General features: G+C 39.3%; 1 protein-coding gene across 1 annotated transcript; it reads right to left on the bottom strand.

The window, feature by feature from the left end:
- Window positions 1-6,301: 6,301 nt before the first annotated feature.
- Window positions 6,302-10,431, bottom strand: LOC103702603 (serine/threonine-protein kinase STE20-like). Its single transcript, XM_039133252.1, has 10 exons — window positions 9,854-10,431; window positions 9,643-9,764; window positions 9,449-9,555; window positions 8,639-9,361; window positions 8,289-8,537; window positions 8,023-8,189; window positions 7,860-7,939; window positions 7,622-7,769; window positions 7,229-7,378; window positions 6,302-6,865 (listed from the first exon to the last, which is right to left on the bottom strand). Exons 1-10 carry the CDS (start codon window positions 10,244-10,246, stop codon window positions 6,599-6,601), a joined length of 2,406 nt encoding a protein of 801 aa, XP_038989180.1. The 5' UTR covers window positions 10,247-10,431; the 3' UTR covers window positions 6,302-6,598.
- Window positions 10,432-19,369: the final 8,938 nt, after the last annotated feature.

The raw sequence follows: 19,369 nt of genomic DNA, 5'->3' as shown, positions 1-19,369 counted from the left end.
AGTCATTCTCAGTAGCATCTTTGAGCCCATTATAGTGCCTCTGGGGCTAGCTAAGACTTTATAAACTTACATGCATGATTAAAATATCAATATCATCAGGTTGCATACATAGCCATAGCTTCTGGGATCATGCAAGTTACTTATGCATTGTAACATATCATGCATGAAACATATGTACTTAAAATAAATGCTTAGGAAAACATTAATAACATGACATGATCTATAATAGGATTAGAACAGGTTACTTACAGTGATTCGCCTTTCTCCTAGGTCTCCTGCGTCCTGGTGACGTGTCCTAAGTCACCTACAATCATGTCATAATAACAATATATTATTTCCTTTTCTATCTGAAATTTAGCCCAAGCCTAATTCCTCTGTATTGGGGTCTTGGCTGGGCTCATAAGTCTTAATTGGCCTTCCGATTGGCCACTAAGCTTAATTCCCAGCTTAATTGGGTTTAATTTCGGGTTTAGGGTCACTGTGACCCGTTTGGGCCTGAGTCAGGGTCAATCCGGGATCAATTTGGCCCCCAAATTAATTACATTGGCTTAAATTGGGCTTTAATTTTGGTTTAATTTATAGTCTGGCTTGTCCAGACTTAGCCCAATTTGATTGGGCTCGGGTTTAGTCAAATTTGGCTAAACCCTTTCCCTTTTTTTTTTTTTCTTTTTCTTTTTCTTTTTCTTTTTCTTTTTCTTTTTCTTTTTCTTTTTCTTTGGGCTTAACGGGTTGCGGGTTCGGATTCGGATCCGACCCGCGAACCCGTTATCGGGTTCTTTCTCCCCCCTTCCAGAGGCTTCCGCCTCTTCACCTTCCCGACCCCCTCTCCCTCATCCGGCCGCTCTCTCTCTCTCTCTCTCTTTTCTCTCCGTCGTCTCCACCGAAACCATACCTCCGGCCGGCCCTCCGGCTCCCCTTCTTCTCCTCCGGCCAGATCTGTGGCCTTCTTCTTCTCCTCCGGCCGGATCTGCCGCCTCCTCCTCCTTCCGACCTTCACCGAACCCTCCCCGGCCAGATCTATCAGCCCGGAGTGGTGCTTCCCCTTCGGGGCGGCGACGGTGGGAGGCCGGCCCTTTCCCTCTCCTTCGAAGTGATGCCGGAGGAGAGGAGAAGAGCCGGGAGGTGGGATCGAGGCCGATCTCCTCCGGGAGAACTTCTCCGGCTCCGACCACGGCGAGGTAAGGCCGTGGTCCGCGGTAAGTGCCCCCTCTCTTTTTTTTTTTTTTCTTTACTTTGTTCTTCTTCCTCTTCCGTTTTCTTCTTCTTTTTTTTTTTTTTTTATTTTTTATTTTTTTTTTTTTTGTGGGAGTCTCGCCACCACCTCTCGGCCGGCGGAGAGGTGGGGCTCGGCTGAGGCTGGCGGCCTTGAGGCCGCATTGGTCGCCGGCACGGCAGACCCGGCGGCCCTTGGCTGCCCCTCAGCCCTAGGGCAGCCACGGCCGGGGCCTGTCACCCGCAGGCCGAGTCCGGCTGGGCTCGGCCGGGGTGGCGTGGGCTCGGCTTGGGCCGTTCTCAGGCCGGCCCGCGGCCTGTTGGTCCGGTCCGCAGCCTGTGGGTTCGGCCCACGGCCCTCCTCCTGTTCTTCTCTCCCGTGCCGGTCTCCTTCTCTCTCTCTGTGCCAGTCTCCTCCCCTCTGTTTCATCAGTGAAACAGAGGGGAGAATACCCTACAGAGGGGTATCTCCACTCCCTAAAACTTTATTATTTAACCTAAGGGCCACTTACCTGGATTTTTGCTGGTTACCGTTGGGCCGTTCCTCCCCCTCGTAGTCCCTCCTTCCTCTTGGAGCTTCAGGGCTCTTCCGCCTTAGGCTCCAGGGCTTCGGCTCTCTCTCTTTCAGTGTTCTTGGGGGCCTCCGACTTAGGGTTGCCGGCAGGGACTTAAATAGTGGTTTAGAAGATGAGACCCCCCTCTCTGAGAGGTCCCATCCGCTCCATGCCTCCCCTCTCCGGGAATGGCCGCCGCCCCCTCTGTCTCCGGTGCGCCGGCATCGACTGCCAGCAGGGGTGGGGGTCACCCTTCCCTGTCGGTCTTATCCCTTCGTACTGGCTACAGTATGATTTTTTTTTTTTTTTATAATAATCATTATACTGGCTACAGTAAAATTTGGGCCCAACCCTTAACTGGGCCTATTTTTCTATTGGGCCTAGTAGGTTGTGGGCCCGGACATTACATAAGTGGTTGTTGTTAATTATTTAACAACAACCTTGGAATAGCAATCACTCAGCTAGGCTTGACCCAAGCGGTTGGTATCTATCCTCTATTCCGAGGGCGTTATTTGACATAGGCGTAGTTATTATGCCGAGGGCATCCATATTGGTTTGCGAAAATACACAGTTTTGGATCCTGAGCGCCTTCGAATGAATGGAATTCTATGGTCAAATAATAAATAAGAGAGCATGGAGCTAAATAAATAATAACTATATGAATAGGGAAATGGTAACGTATCTGAGGATTATAAAATTTGAAATAACTAGGTGCAATACTGGTAGAAAGGGACAAAAATGTGGTACCCAACGCAGAAAGCTCCAGGAGCCTGTATTCCAGACAGATGGGCCTCTCCCAACGACTACTTTTAGAGGCAAATCACAAACATGCAAGGATGGCAATGTATGATCCAATCTATTAATTCCGTCTGTGAATGGTTCGCTCGAAGCAAATTTAGATTTAACACTCGTACATAGGTCAACCTTTATAAACCTGTTTATTAAATAGGTTAAGTTCAGGTTTAAATCTTTGATCCGTTTAATAATTGGATCCGGTTATGACCCAATCCATTTAATCTATTTGAAACATGATTAACTTATTTCTGATTTATTTAACTGGACCTGCTTAATTTATTTAAATCTATTTAACCCATTAAATATTTGTCTAATGCGTTTAACCTATCTAATAAATGGGTTACATGGATTGGGTTAGATTACCGGTTTAATAAATATGTCGAATTCAGATAGGAAGTTTTGACCTGTTTAATAAATAAATTAGATTTGGATTGATGAATTTTTTATTTGATCCATATCCAATCCAATTTGTGCCCGATCCGATCTGACCTGATTGCTACTTTTATAGCTCAACTACGTTTGCCGGCCCTAGCGGAATATTCATCCACGGCCATGGTGGAGAAAGGGGAATCAGTCAATACTTAGCATACGTGGCTCGGCAAATTTGGAAAGCTGGACATGAATGGCATTTTCAGAATGCTCCTTCTCGTGATCAAGGGGTAAAGTAACGAAGTGCCAGGTGGACCTGTCTTTCAGTACTCAGTCAAAGGAACTGGGGCGGTCTAAATGTTCCTAAGCTTTATCAATCCCCTACTAAGCTTGTTTCATGGCATCCCTCACCCCATGTAGTACTGAAAATGAACTTGGATGGAGCAGCATCAGGTAATATACAGCTGCTGCTGCTTTTATAACCAGGGATCAAGAAGGCAGGCTACTAAGAGCTGAAGGCAGGCATTTTGCCACCCTCTTCAGTGCCCTTCACCGAGCTGGTGGGAGCTTGATGGGGTTCCCATGCAGCAATGGCTTGTCTTCAAGCATTGCGGATATTGATTGAGGGTGATTTTTTAACTGCTATTATGTGGTTCACTCAACCACGGATGGACAGAGACAGAACTCGACCTTTTTGCCGAAGGACATAATGAGATGGCAAGCGACTCTATAGATTTTTTTTTGTGCTTCTCATGGATTTCAGGGGCCAATCAAAGCAGCTGATTTTTTAAAGCGCAGATGGCTGTATCCGGCGCTGCCATTAGTAACTTTTCTCGGACATTATTAATGTTAAAAATATATTTACCTAAAAATTACTATATTTCTATTTTATAAAAATATTATAAAAAATAATTTACTAGAATAAAACTAAAAGATTAAAAAAAATATGTCAGAATCGAGGCATGTGATATACACTGCTCTAAGAACATGATTCACCCCCTATATGGAGGTCTGCATTGATCTCGTCCTCAAAGTACAATAAGTCGGCTTAGCTCGATTTTCCTCTAACGAGCACAATTTCTGTGAAGATTTGATCCAACCGTCTCCTTCAAATGCCTAAAAAATTAAAAAAGATAGGAAATAGAAAGATGAAGGGTGAAAAAACACTGTTCTGTGGAAGTAACTTCAGGAAATAGAGTACTAGTAAGGAAAAAAAATCAGATTGAATTATTTTTAATTAATCTCAAAGGAGTCTATTTATAGATTTTAATATTTCAAAAATATTTTATCTTTTCAAAAACCAGCTTTTTTTTTTTTTGAAATAGTCACAACTATTTTAAATAATATTTTAAAATATTTAAAACAACTAAAAATTAGGAAATAAAAAAATTAAATTAAATTTCCTCACAATTAATGCCTGTATGAACCGGTTGTAACCATTTGTTTTGTTTTCAGCAACTCAATAATTTGGACCTCGACACTCCACTGGCGCTGCACGCCTGCATTGGTATCTCAGATGGTTCAGCTTCTGCGAGGTCCCAGTGGACACGTGCTGACCCATTGACCCGAGCCTTCAGAGCAGTTGGCGAGAGTTATGGCCCGTCAGATCACATGAGACTGATGGCAGAGTCATGACCATTGGCTACAGAAGAACCTGTGATCAATTGGGATATTGCTCTGTTCTGATTGGAAGGCAACGATGCTTTCCGTTTTCCCAAGTGACCATCGGCCATGAAAACCTTGCGGTCCCTCGGTTCAGCTGATTCTGTCCATTCTTTTTGAGCAATACCCTCAACATCCTTCAATGGCAAACCCTAAGAGCGGCATGCCTATCATTTATTTTAATTAACAAAACCTCGTCTCGCTTTGAGTGGTTAGCTTTGTGAATCCTTTTATCTTTGATTAGATTCAAACAATCTGAGTTTAAGTGTTCTAAATGTGAAACGATTGTTTCTCAACATATTCCTCATTAAATATTGATGTTCTACATATGCTCGACGATACAATCGCTGTTATTTTCTCAATCATTTCATAATTTACCATCTACTTTTGCAACCATTTCGATCGAATTTCTTCCAGGGTTATGATTTGTTGGAATATTTCAAAATTCCGAGTCTGCCTTTCTCTCTCTTTTGTCTTTTTGTCTAGTGTACTTTCTTTAGTCCCACATTGGAAAGGAACAAAACTCAAAAGATCTTTATATAGTATTCAACATTTTAACTTGGTGAAGCAAAGAAAGAAAGTAGCCCATGCGCGCATGAACCCAATGGAGGTCCAAGCCAAAATTGGCGAATCCGATCCGGAAACGTTTAACCGGGCGCGTTGCGATTATCACGCGCAGGGGGACCCCCCCCGCGGGTGTGGGCTTGAGCCAGGTTTCTTTTTGCCGTTTTAACGTCGCGTCTTTAAAACAGCTCTTTGGTTATCTCTTGATAAAACGTCGCGTCTTTAAAAACACCTCTTTCATAAAACGACGTGTCTTTTAAATACGCCTCTTCATTTCTTTTTAAACCCTATCAGATCCGATAGAGTAATCTAATCTAACCTATCCTCTCTCTGTTTTCGAAAGCCTCTCTGTTTCTCGTTCCCGAGAAGAGTCTCCCTGTTTTCTTCTCTGTTGTCATTCCAAGAGCGCGGTTCTGGGCTGTTCGACCGTTACTTCATTTGCGAGTGTACGCTTGGAGTGATCCAGTTGTTGTATCCTGGAGGATAGGCCGCCATTACCTGCTACACCGAGATTCAATCTCCGAGGGGCGCGATCTATTCTTAAGGACAGTGAAATCATGCCTCAACTGATAAGTTCTTCCTTCTTTCATCTATTATTTTTCTTACATGATTCATGGTATCAGCTTAAACGATTTTTGACTCCATTGAGAGATCTCTTTTGGTTTGTAATATTTTTCTCGATCGATGCAGGAGTAGATATAAAACATTTTGTTCCTCAATTTCTGAAACTAATAAGAGACAGAGAGAAATATATGCATATTGTATTTTTTGTTACACAGCCTTCTGAACCCTAATAGTCCTGCCAGAGTTTAATAGCCTGTTCTCTCGATTTAAGCCGATCGACATAGTTTTAATCACACCCTATTTTAGTTAAGGCCGAGCCAAGAAACTCCATACAATAACAGTCCGACCTGCTGACTTTTTTCATGAAAGCGAAACTTAAACGACCTAATTATAGCTTTCATGAAGACTGTATGTCATCTAAACAAACAAGCCAGTTGGCCAGTAAAAAAGAACAAGCTTCAGGTTCCTTTCAGCATCAACTTCCACCTCACCTAAACACCTGAACATAAGATTACCTGGTATAATATAACCCAAGTTTGGTAGTTAATCTGTAAATGCTTATCGAATTCAAGCTCAAACAGTTAGAAGAGACACGTTGCCGAACTTTTTATTATTCACTAGAATCATGACAACTCTGACGATCTCTCTTCAACTACACAAAAAGCCATCAACTCCCCCGTGAAACAGTCAAATTGTTCTTCAAAAAAAATCTCACAAAGGATGGCATGTGAAGAGGCAAGGAGGTGGGCACTGCAGACCACCTCTCTTCCTATATCACCTTAAAACAAATAGATCAAATCAAAGGAATCAGAAAATATAAACACTATACATTAAAAAGGAAAAAGAAAAACTTGTAGATCCAATCTACAAGAAACCAGTTAGTTGAAGCTTGAGGAACGGCTCCATCTCCCTTTCAAGTAATCCTCCATGGAAGCGTTCGCGGTTATAGAATCAACAGTTTGCTCCGTGCTGCTGATCGAGAGCGAGTCATCATCCACATCAAGAAGTGCGAGGTTAAGATGGGACTGGATGATAGATTTCATGTCTGTTAACTCATCATCCAACTCATCAAGCCCTTCTGAAGTGCTGACTTGGGACCTCGCCCACTTGACAACATCATCATCCCCTTGGAGTAGCTTCAGAACCTGAGATTAAAAAGACGCATACATGTCATCAACGTAATGTTATGTTCTACCCCATGCAACTCACTCGAAGTGCCTAGGAGACTTTTTGGAGAGTATTTGATTGTTCACTTGTAAGAAGCCCAAACTGGTGAAACTAAGTCATTTATGGCAAATCGATGTTTGGTTTCTTTCAAGTTTTTGTTACAGAAAGAACCCCTAGCCCCACACCGACACCTCTTTGTTAGTTCACGTAGAAATGCTTTTATGAAAAATGTACTGGCTGCATTGCCCTTCTAATAATAAGCAGCCAAACACTGCCTTAAAGTAGTGCTGCCTGAAATAAAGAATCAAAGATGTAGATTCACATGGGAAACGAGATTTTACAGAGGCTATTTGGGGCCGGGATTGGTGAGCCCTCCTGATGCAAAGGGAAGCGGCTAGAGTCACCCTTTCCATCTGATCGCCATCGTATTCATTTTCTAAACATGGATCCACCAGCTGTTTAATTTCACCATCTTGAAGGATTGGCTTTGCCTGTCATCACAGTAAAAATTAGCAATGTTGGACTCTCTTCATTAAAGAGCTCCAAAAGAAGGTTATATGCATCAATCATCAAATCTCTGAATAATGGCATTGTAATTTATTTTTATTTTTTTTTGAACTTTACATTCTATTCTTGATGGTGGATGCTAACTGGCCATTCATCTGGCATTGCTTAAATCAAGATGCAATAAGTCGAGTGCTGCAAATATTAAAGAAAGCCAAAGAAGGACTTACCCACATGACCAGGCTCTCTTCACCCTTCGGGCATCCCATGCTGATGGGCTTCCTTCCTGAAAGAAGCTCGAGAAGCACGACACCAAAAGCATAGACATCGACCTTTTCATTGACTTTCCCATACATGAAGTACTCAGGAGCCAAATACCTGCAATGAAGAGATTCCAGCTTAGAAGGCCTTATATTTGATACAACAGCAACATGCAAGCAAAGCTTATGCATAGCCTATGACACAAACCCGAATGTTCCTGCAACATCATTGGCAGTTAGATTTGATGTTGATGCCGAAGCCCAATTTGCAAGTCCAAAATCAGACAACTGAAGTAATGACAATAAGAAGATTGTGACAAGGTGATACAATACAATCCAACAATTCTATTGACTAGAAAGCAACATTAAACCTGTGGCTCGAAATCCTCAGAGAGGAGGATATTTGAAGACTTCACATCCCTATGAATCACAGTTTCTGTGCCGCTACCATCATGTAAGTAATCAAGTGCCTCTGCTACACCCAAAGCGACCTTATATCTAGTGGCCCAACTAAGAATATGCTTGTTCTCCTTCTCACCTGACAATAAAACAGCAGATAAGAAACAATATTCAGTGAATGAGAAGAAGAGCAGAAAAAAAAAATGCTATTCAGTCTAAGTGACTGTAAAATGTATACCATGAAGAACTTCTTCTAAGCTGCCCCTTGACAGGTAGTCAGAGACCAATATGAGACAGTTGTTCTCGAAGCAAAAACCAATCAGAGAAATAATGTTCTTATGATGCAAGGTGGTGACAATCTCAATCTCTGAAACAAAATCTCTTAGCGCATCTTCAGAGGGCTTCAAAATTTTCACTGCCACTTCCTTGTCATCTGAAAGACAGCCCTTATAAACTCGGCTGCAGCCTCCCTTCCCAATTAATTTCTCTACATTGCAAATCCAGATGGGAATCAGGCACAAATTCAACATGAATGTACAGAGGTAATATATTAAAAGGTCAAGAATGTGAAGAGAGATGGAAAGCAACCGGCCGAGAAGTTCGAGGTGATGTTTACGAGTTCCTCGTGGCTGAACAATCTACAAACTGATGAATACTTCTCTTGAAGAGACTCCAACTCCTTTGGAAGTGACCCTTCTTCATCATGGAAGGCAACAGAGGGAGGAGTCGAATCAGTGCCAATCGGAACAATGGCACTGCTGTCTTCATCAACATGAGGGGTGACATTTGCATTCGACTTTATGGACTTGCGATAGGGATGGACTGCTGAATACCGGCTCGGAAACCGCAATGCCCATTGAACTACGGAGATCTTAGGCCACTCATGGCCATGGGAAGAAGAACTCCTTATGCTTGAAAAAACTGGCCTTCTGATGAGCGGCCAACCTGGTCGTGGCCCTGGCATCTCCTTGACCACAGGAGCTACAGAGCAACTTGCAGGAGCATCAGAATTCTCCACTGGAACCAGCGCGAGAGACTCATCCTCCTTCAATTCATTCAAGCTTGGAGGATCAGAAACAGACTCACAAATTGAACAATTCTGTTTTGAAGAGGCATACACCATTGTTGCATTCTCATCAGCAGCAATCTGACCACGATTCGACCCATCTTCCAATAAAAGTGAAGCTTTGGAATCATCAGCATCCCTCCTTGCCTCACCTCTAATTGGCAACAAACAATACAAATCGCCATCGCCACCGGAGCTACCAGTGGAACCTTTGCTCAAATTCCTCCGGTGGGCTTTGTTCTTGCCTGTTATCAGTAAGGATATGTCAGGCAAAGAATGAGATCAAATCAGAACAAATTAGACCGAATCAAGGCTAATGGGAACCAAATAACCTTCTGCTTGCCTCTGGAAAACAATCTTGCCATTGTTAACAGCGAACACCGAACAATCAAAATGCAGCTTTTTTGCACAATATTTGGCAATCGAAAGGGACGACAACCTGCCAGAATCTAAAACAATTGCCAAAAAGAACTACACAATTGGGCAAAGAAAGAAACACAACCAGAGGACAGAGCCGTGGACTCACCCAATGGCACGGGAGTGCTTGGCGACCCCAAGAATGAGTTTTGACGCAGCGAATTCGTTCGCCTCCCGGGCTAAAACCTTCCGGACCGAAGACCCCTTGCAAATCTTCAGCTTTAGATCGATCTGGGAACAGATTACGACAAAATTCGATGAGAGACAGAGCAAATTGGGGGAGGGAGAAAAGATCAGATTTTTAATGGGAGAAAAGGGACCTGCTTGAGATTGCAGAAGCCCTCGTACACGGTGAGCATGGCCTCGAAGCCTTTGGCAAGTGAGACGACGGCGGGGGGCTCGCCCTCACCCTGGGGCTCGGACGTGGAGGAGGAGCGCGAGGTGAGGACGTGGAGAGCGACGACGCGGTCACCGGTGGCGGCCACCTTGACGAGGGCCCAGGTGAGGAGTTCCCGGCTCTGGGTGTCCATCTTGACGCCGACCACCACCGTCTTCCCCTCGCCCACCGCCTCCTCCTCCTCCTCCTCCTCCTCCTCCTCCCTCACTTCTTCTTTTCCTCTGCTTTCTTCTGGCTCTCCTTCGTCTTCCTCCGATCCCATTAAAGGTGCCTCCTTTTTGTTCTTCTTTGTTTCTTCTCCCTTGGTCATCTTCATATTTGGGTGTCCTCCTCTCTCTCTCTAATGCTTTGAGATCTCTCTCATTGGTGATGGTGATGGCATTTTGGTGACAGGCGGAATCAATACCATTCTTGGCTTTTGAGGTGGACGCAAAGGTGTCCTTCGCCTCCTCCTCCTCCTCCTCCTCCTCCTTACCCCAGCTAACGGATCAATTTGGTTTCACCAGGCCTTTTCATTTCCCCTGGCTTTCTTTTTTCTTCAATCCTGTTCTTGGTCCGGGGGGTGGGGTGACCATTAGGCTAATGAGGAAGGATTGTAATTAATATTTACTGCAGTAAATTCATCACTTAATTTTGTCATTAATTGAATAAATTAAACGGGAAAATATAATTTTTTTACTAAATTCCATTTGTATCCCCTTATGGGCCCGGGCGATGATATATTTCCTTTCTGTAGCTATATTAGACATGCGTCGCACCTAAGTACCTGTTGTTAATATTATGGACAAAATATAACTGTAAAATGGATAAAATAGATTGTTTGGTAGCTCTAACTATCACATACATGTACAGTTATCTATTCAGGTGTACTTTGCTCATCTTTGTAGTAACTAAGTTCTGTAGGGTTTATAAGTTTCATACCATGCGTGACACTATTCGATTTTAAGGATAAGAAATCAATATTTATCTACAAAGGAAAAATAACTAAAGAAGTTCCAAAGTTGACTTATAAACTTTATAAATTATGCTTGTAATGTAACTTATTTAATGAAGGTGTTCACAAATTCCTAAAACTACCTACAAGTGGTTGGTTATCAAGGATACATGTGTTTGGCTACTTGCGGTGGGGGGATGTCGTTCCATTCCAGTGAGGTCTCGGTATTTGGGGCAGAGCTCAGGGTTGCATGGGAGAAGCTATCTCATGCGAGACATGTGTTGGAAGCTGACAGGATTATACTGGAGGAGAATTCCGCTATCTTGATGGATCGCCTTCAGGCAGAGAGACGTGAGGAGGGGGAGCACCCGCTTTTGTATGGCATGCGTCGGATGCTACGGGAGTGTTGAACTATCCAGGTCAGACACGTCCTTCAGGAGGCGAACCAAGTGGCTAATTGGGTCGCCTCCTTCGCTGCTTAGCATTCCGGAGAATTTCTATAGACCCAGCAGTCTTTAGCTTCTTTTGCATTTTGTAGTCTTTTTGATAGAGATGTAGTTGGTTGTGCTCATGTGAGAACAGTTTGAGCAATCAACCCACCAAAAAAAAATAAATAAGGATACATGTATTTTTTTGATTTTGTAATTCAACAAATACCATTATTTGACATATCAATTTAGTTTAATTAACTAATTTCAAGTGATATTTTTTTTAAGCCAATTTTCTCTCTCCTTTTTTTTTGATATGCAACTCCTAATTTCAAAATTCATTTTTTTTTGGCATACCGATCTTCACAGCATACCAATATAAGTACAACCAATAAAGTTAGAAAAAAAAAATAGCGAAGAGAATAGAAAACATCCGTCTGATTCGCCCATAGAAAACTTCCATAATGATGCTCCGCGAAGAAAAAATTCAAATATTTTCAAAAAAAATTTACAGAAACTTTGATATTTTGAAAAGCAATTAAGTATCACGGACTCCTAACAAAATTTCTTATGCACCCATCTCTTTTGAACTTTATATTTCAGAAACTAACGTTGGTTAGGATCCGTGCGTCTCCTTGTCTGACGGAACGGAAGGCTTTGCTGCCTTCGGAGCGATGCCTGTCAACTTTTTCCACCTCCGGTTCAATAATTTAACTTAGAAGCTTAAACACGGAAGTTGTGGTCTTAACCATGGAAGAATATGTGTTCTTCTGGATGTGGAATAATATTTTAGTCTTGGCCTTTTAGGTTTCTTTGTATCATCCCACTATTCTTTTCTTCCAGTTGAAACGAACACGTGAACTCGTGCCCTTTATACTTTTCCAATGCTTTCATCATTCCTCCTTGTCTTGTTTAAACGTCTCCTTTTCATCATTGTTCCTTCTCCTTTTTCTCGCTTTGAACAGTAGGACTAGAGTTGGGTATCCAAAGTGAACTGAATAGTGACGGCGGTTTTGGCCTTCTGCCGAGCGTGATCAAATATTCTTGTTCTGGTTTTAGTTTGGATTCTCCTAACAATGAGGGTAGTTTAAATTTTGAAATGCCAAGGCAAGAATTGTGAGTTGCAACTCTTGCTGAGGTTTGTTTTATTTAGTAGTTAATACTGTCTCATGAAGCAATTAAGTTGTGTACATGTATGCATGGCCATGATGCTTTGACTTAGTGTTGAAGAATTAAGATCAGTAAAACTTAAGTATGTATATCTTCTGATAGTCATAGATATGATTCATTTTTTCTTGATTGATTAGATACATATATCAAGGCCTAAGAAGTTTAAGGTGTTGTTTGGATGGATAATTTTGGTAAAATTCTAATTTTCTTTTAGAATTTTATGAAACTAGCTATTTGGGAAAGATTTTTGATGGTTTTCAATAAATCTAGACATTTCGTAAATAATATTTTATAGAAGATCCAGGGTTTTATGTGTTTCTCAAAATAGGCTTTTCCAAATCTTAGGCCCCATTTCATTCAGAAGCAATTTTGGATGATTAAATGGTGTTTGGTAAAAAATCGGAAAGCAGTTTTGGCTTTGCCAAAAAACTGAAAAGCTCTACTTCAAAGAAGCTCTATTTTAGAACTTCTCTACAAAAGTCTTATGCATTGAAATACCCTTTCGTAATTTTCTGTGAGCAATTTCTATGAAACTAATGGTTATTTTGTAGATAAATAATGTAGGATTTCTTTTATAATTTAAATAGAAAAGGAAGGATTTTGGGTCCAAATTACATGCTGCACATTAAAACTTTCTACATTATATGTACTAGGATTTTTCTTTTTTGTTAAAGCAAATAAAACAAAAGGTAGCAGGAAGTAGGAATTTCTTTAAAATGGTACTAATTTGTCTCCACATTTGGCCTTGATATGATTTGAAAAGGGCTGATAGGTATTAACTAAATAACTACCATATCAGTCCCATGGAGGGTCCCATATCTCATAATAATCTAACAAATATTATTTCTCTGCATGCATGCTCCAACTTAATAAGTTAAAATGGTCTTTATCAAAAATCAGAAAATCCTTCTCATCTTTGAGGTGATTGGTGTATATGGTTGTGCCTGCCACATAAAAATTAGTCTTGCTAGAAAATGCAGCTGCTTGGTTATAAACTACCAACTCTACTACCCTAAATGATGAAATCGACTCATGACATTCCCATAAATCTGCGAACGTTACCTTTGAAAGTCACACTCTTTTTTTTTTAATTAGTAGACTTGTCTTGGTTATGTATCTGAATAAAATTATAAAAGTGAGAGAAACTATAAAAGATTTTTTCGAAAAAGTCGATTTATCATAGTAATCCTTAGTGGAACCCTAATCCACTGCTTGCTCTTTCTTTCTTTGCATGCCAATACGCTCATTCAGACTTGAGAAGTTGTAACTTCTACCCTATCTTAATTTTTCAGACCCTATCCAAGTAGCATACATTTGTGCAAATGCAGGCATGGTAAGCTGGCTTGTATGGAAATACATGAGTCATGACCATTTGCCAAGGTAGCGCAATCTAATATCAATACTTACAAAATAATAATAATAATAATAATGACTAATCCTTAATAATAATAATAATGACTAGCAAATCTAATCTCAACCAGTTAATCAACTAATGAGATCAGAATACTCATTGCTAAATTAGTTATGTGCACCACATAAAAAGGGAAGAAAAAAAATTATGGAACCCAACATGCTGAGTACTGATGATTACTTAAATTCACAAATAAAAATATTAGTTCATGCAGACAAAATGGAAAAGATTTGTGATAAAAAAATGCAACTTGACTGAAGCAGCTGTGGTAGCTAGGCACATGATTCAAAGGTTGTGGGACCTAAATCTGCCTGTATTTCAGCATGGGGACCAATTCTTTTAGATCCCTACTTTATCCTTTTGAATTCCAAAGAATAATGCTGAACTTGGAAGATCGATCCCTTTCCCTTTCCCTCACCTTCCGTCCTGCTTTCTAGGAGGGACAGTCTTCGTCCAATTCAAGCTGGGAGGCACCACTCTTCTCTCTCCTTAGTCAGAATTCTTATCCTATGAATCCATGAACACATGTGCTTGCATGACAAAATGCTACAAAAAACAATGTTATAAGGTGAGTGTTATATTTGTATAGGATCATGGCACCCATGCGGCCATAGCTGCTTCTTACAATTAGAGCTGACCATAGGCTGGACTTCGATATAAAAAATATTAAAGTTTAAATAAATCTGACTTAAAATTTGATTAAAAATAAATATAGTTTAGACCCGATATCCGGACTATAATTAGCTCTACTTGCAATCCTTCGACCCATGAGTCACTTCTTGGCATATAATAGTTTGGAAATAGCAAATTACAATTATAGTTTGTACATGGACCGTCGCCTGCTCTTCTGGTTTATAGTATTAATTGGTGTATATTTTTTGGCAGATGATCTCATAATTTTGGGTCGAATGAGAATGCATTACCATGTTGAAAGTTGCCATGATCCGAAAGATTAAATAAGAACACTGAATTGTTAAGTCTAATAACCATAGAGGGTTCCAATTGCCATGATCTCATCTTAGTGTGATCCTGCTCCCATCTTGATTTCCAGAACTTTCCATTCATCATAGTTCCACAAAATATAATTAAAAAGTCCATTAAGAAATATAAATTATTTAGCATATCTTTTGATTCGATCAGCGAAGAAGGGCAAACGATACTAGATGCAGCATACATTCAGCAATTTGTAGTTATCCAAAGATAATTTTCAGTAGTTTGATAGGGGAAAATATCTATTATTACGAAGAAAAAAAACCAATTATTAAATATTTATAATATTATAATTATTATAAATTACAACATGCTGCAATAAAAACTAATTATATTTTCATGTTAGAGGAAAGCATTGCAAAAAGGACAAAATTACAGCATGCTTCTTAACTTAAGGTAAATGGATCATACTTTACATGATTTATCTTGAAAACTAATAATCCAAGCTCTCTTTTTTTGTAGATTTTTGTAATATTACATATGAATTTTTGTTTGTAGGAAGAAAATAGAGTTGTGATAAAAAGTTCCAAAATGCCTTATCTTGACATAGCACAAAATAGCACTAAAAACTCTTTTAAGTAAGGACCCAAATAAAGTTGTGGAAAAGAATGCACTTGGGGCTCAATTTTGGAAGATATATATTAAGATGGTAAAAGTGGATAATGAGCCTCTGATAAAACCTGATGGATGTTATAAAAGGATTGGAGATGTCGTTAAGAGCATACATTGCATGGCCTTCAACTTTTATAATAAACTTGTTAACATAATATACTTTATAAATCATTTTATTATTTTTATATGCAAATTTATATAATCATGATCCAAAAATTTGATTTGCTTTTGTTTTGCAGATGGCGCTTAAGTACTTTGGTTTGTCACTTTAATGGAGTGTTTGTACTTTTGCTTTAAGAATGCAATTTGCATTTTAAATTTGGTTTTGTGGGATGCTAGCTATTGATGTTTTCGAAAAGTATTATTAAGATAATTATTATTTGACAAAGGTGGTTTTAGTTAGACTTTCAATTTCATAATTCTTGTTCCACGATGTATCTTTATATAATAATTTTAATAAATATAGCATATATTTCCAATAGGTTATGTTAAAGGATGAATAAAATGAAGGTACTTGATCCTTCAAAATAATTATCACTAGCATATCAAAACGCCATGGAGAAGTATTCAGAAAATTAAACTATAAAGGTATCAACAATGAAGGTTTTTACACCCACTTAATGCATAGGTTAGAAATTACCAAACTACATAAATTTTAATTTCTAGATATTTTCAACAGTACATCATGATCCATGAAATGGATTTTCTAATTGGATGACTGGTTATTGATTTTCAAACTGAGAGGAGGTGATATACTTTCCTCCTGAAAGGAGTGTAGTTTGTCCCTAGAGATTAATTATCGGTTGTTTGACATATCTGCTACGTGATCATAAAAGAGGAAAAAATAGACTAAATTAAAAGAGAAGACAATAGGGCACCTCAAGAAGTTTGCCTTCAACTCTCAACTAACAGGACATTACAGATTCTTGACTATTTCAGAAATTGGTCCAAAATCAATAATTAGTTGTTCATATCAAAGGTCCACATTGTAGGTCATGATATATACAACTAAAAATGCCTAGAAATAAAAAGTTTTGTACTCTGGTGGCCTCTAATTAACCTATGCTTCAAGTAGAAACAAAAATAGACGCTTTTTATTGTGCTAATTTTACCGGAATATATGATAAAGTATTTATATTAAAATCAATCCATCTTATTGATCATGATTTGTATATGTTAAAACATGTATAAATCTAACATTAATACTTAAATAATAACAAAACATGGTATTGTTCTATTTTAATTTTGCATTTCTGTAGCCACTTAATGGATAAGTTAGCTACGACTAAAATACACAATTTTTTATTTCTAGACATTTTTAATAGTGTAGATTATAATCAATATAATAGATCTCCAATTTGAGTGTCTGATTATTGATTTTCAATCTCGGAGAAGCAAGCACCTTCTTCTCTCTCAAAAAAAATAGTAGAGTAGCTCAAGAAGTTTGCTCCAACTCTCAATTAACAATACATCACAAACTATTGAATGTTTAGCAAATTAGAATACCTAAATCTTGACAAAAAAATGTCAAAAAATCATAAAAATAAAATACACTACAAAAGTTGGCTCTTGCAAAATTAGCATAACTTTTTTTTGCACAATCTGGTGGTAGTAATTTGCTGCCACTAGCTTTTAAAAGGAGGGGGCCAACCAGTTGAGAGTATGAAATCAATTAGTTCAGCTAGTGCCCTCACCTACTAATGTAAGTGGCTCACTGTAGCCTGTAGGGGGAAAAGGACATTGCCCAAGGCCACCTTTAGGCCAATACAAAGTGCAGGACATCATGTGGCACAAGACAGTGTGTGGTCCAACGCACCCAGTCTTTTGTCACATTAGACCATGCCAAGTACTCTCATTTATAGGTTGGTGAGCCCCCCCCTCAAACTCAGCATTCATCAAGGGCCTGCAATGTAAGCTAATTCTTGTTGGACACTTGAGCTAGAAAGTATAATTTTTTCATAGACATATTAATCTCTTTATTTATGAATCCATCCCATGTTGTGCTTAGATTGGTGGTGGATGTAATGTCGCAATTGCACGGTAGATTTAAACTCTACCCTTTTTCTTTTTAAAAAATATATATATATAAGGTATGCTCAACCACGATATGTTTATCTCAACACCCCCATGAGTAAAATTTGGCTGGATTTTATGTTATATTTATGGATTGAGCAATTCATTTAAATTGGCTCGTATCAATCCAACATCTTCTAGGTTGTATTGTTCGAGATTTTTCTTTCTTCACATGGATTCACGATTAGGTTGCGCAATAAATGCTTTGCAATCTTTATAGATAGAATAATAAATAAGCTCAAAATGATTTAAGATTTATGCCAAATGTGATCTTAAAAAAAAAATTAATCATCGCCAAAGATACAAACTAAGCTCAAATCTTCTGTGAAAAAAAAAAGTACAAATTCACCTCCTTCCCCCTCCATTCTCTCTCTCTATTTTATAGAAAAAACTAAAATGTATCCTATGCGAGGCAGGTACTCAGGGCCGAGCGGATGTACCTCAAGGGTGATTCATTGGTGGTGATTGATTGGATTCGGAGAGTGGATCGGTTTGGAGATGGCCACCTCCTCATCCGAGAGTCTCGCAGGATGACTCAGATGATGGCTGACTTTCAGACGGTACATGTGTTTAGGGAGGCGAACCGGGCAGCAGACTGGGTCGCCTCCTTTGTCGCCCGGCATTTCGGTGGTTTGCTTTGGACGTGTGCATCAGACGTTCCTCTATAGTTGTACTTTTTACTTTTCTATGATTTGGAGGGTTGTACTCACATTAGAGCTACATGAGATGGGTAATTGAATTTATCAAAAAAAAAAATATTTTTTTTACTGTGGAGATCTGTGAAATATATATTTTTTAAAAAATATTACTTTTCATTGATAAAGAGCAGAGCCTACCTTAAAAAGCAGAAGGATACGTGTCAAGCATGGCAGGGCCTCTTCGCCGTATTTGCCGTCCGTTGCACGCCGTGGCCCTCAGAAATGGAAAGTGACGTCATGCTGTCGTTAAAACCTACTTGTGGTCTATATTGTTATTCCATCTCATGGTCTGGAAAGTGGATATCCTCCTCCTAAAAAACCGGCGGTCCGCGAGGTTTAGAGAGTCCTTTTAAGGCGTCCTCTGCTACAATCCCATCATAATCTGGAAGGGAGAAGCTAAGAAGTAATGGTAGGCAAGGTATACTAAATTAGAGAGTCCTCATTTATAAAATATATTTTTTTTACTGATATACGGTATATAGCTGCATAATGTATATCAAATAAATTAGCTATTTAGTAAAACAATATACATATCTAAGTAAATCGATATAGTATATGAATACACGATATATAGTAAATTAGTGGTCTACCAGTCCAATACACATCTTCAAGCAAATTTATACGTAGTTTGTAGAGTATTATGTTCACCGATATATACTATATGGGCCAGATGATACATATTCGTTGACTTTTTGATATATACTATAAGCTTCTTTTATATACATCCAGCAATGATCCAATATACATCTCTAGATAAATTGATATGCAAAGATTATGTACATATCATTGCTTAGATTTCATAAACTCTTAGATGCAAAGATTCTGAAAAAGAGAGAGTGATTTGGAGGAGAAAAAAGAGATTTAGAATGGAGAAGAAAGGCCTCATGAATGAGACCGATGGCTTGATGAAGAAGAAGATGAGTGGATGAAGAGGTTTGACGAGAAAGATAGAGGATCTCGCGTTCGATTTTTTTTTCATATTTTAATAAATTTTTTAATCACAAACTTGTTGACCTCTTTAGCAAGAGAAAATTTCAACTTTCGAGTTTTTTTTTTAAAAATAAACACTAGCTCGCTCCATATGATTTTTGTTCATTGTTTCCAATCATACGTGGCAGTTGGA

The sequence above is a fragment of the Phoenix dactylifera genome, chromosome 1, assembly GCF_009389715.1.
Source record: "Phoenix dactylifera cultivar Barhee BC4 chromosome 1, palm_55x_up_171113_PBpolish2nd_filt_p, whole genome shotgun sequence".
Lineage (NCBI taxonomy): Eukaryota > Viridiplantae > Streptophyta > Magnoliopsida > Arecales > Arecaceae > Phoenix > Phoenix dactylifera.
The sequence above is the reverse complement of the archived record's forward strand: the minus strand, read 5'-3'. Positions and strand labels throughout refer to the sequence as shown.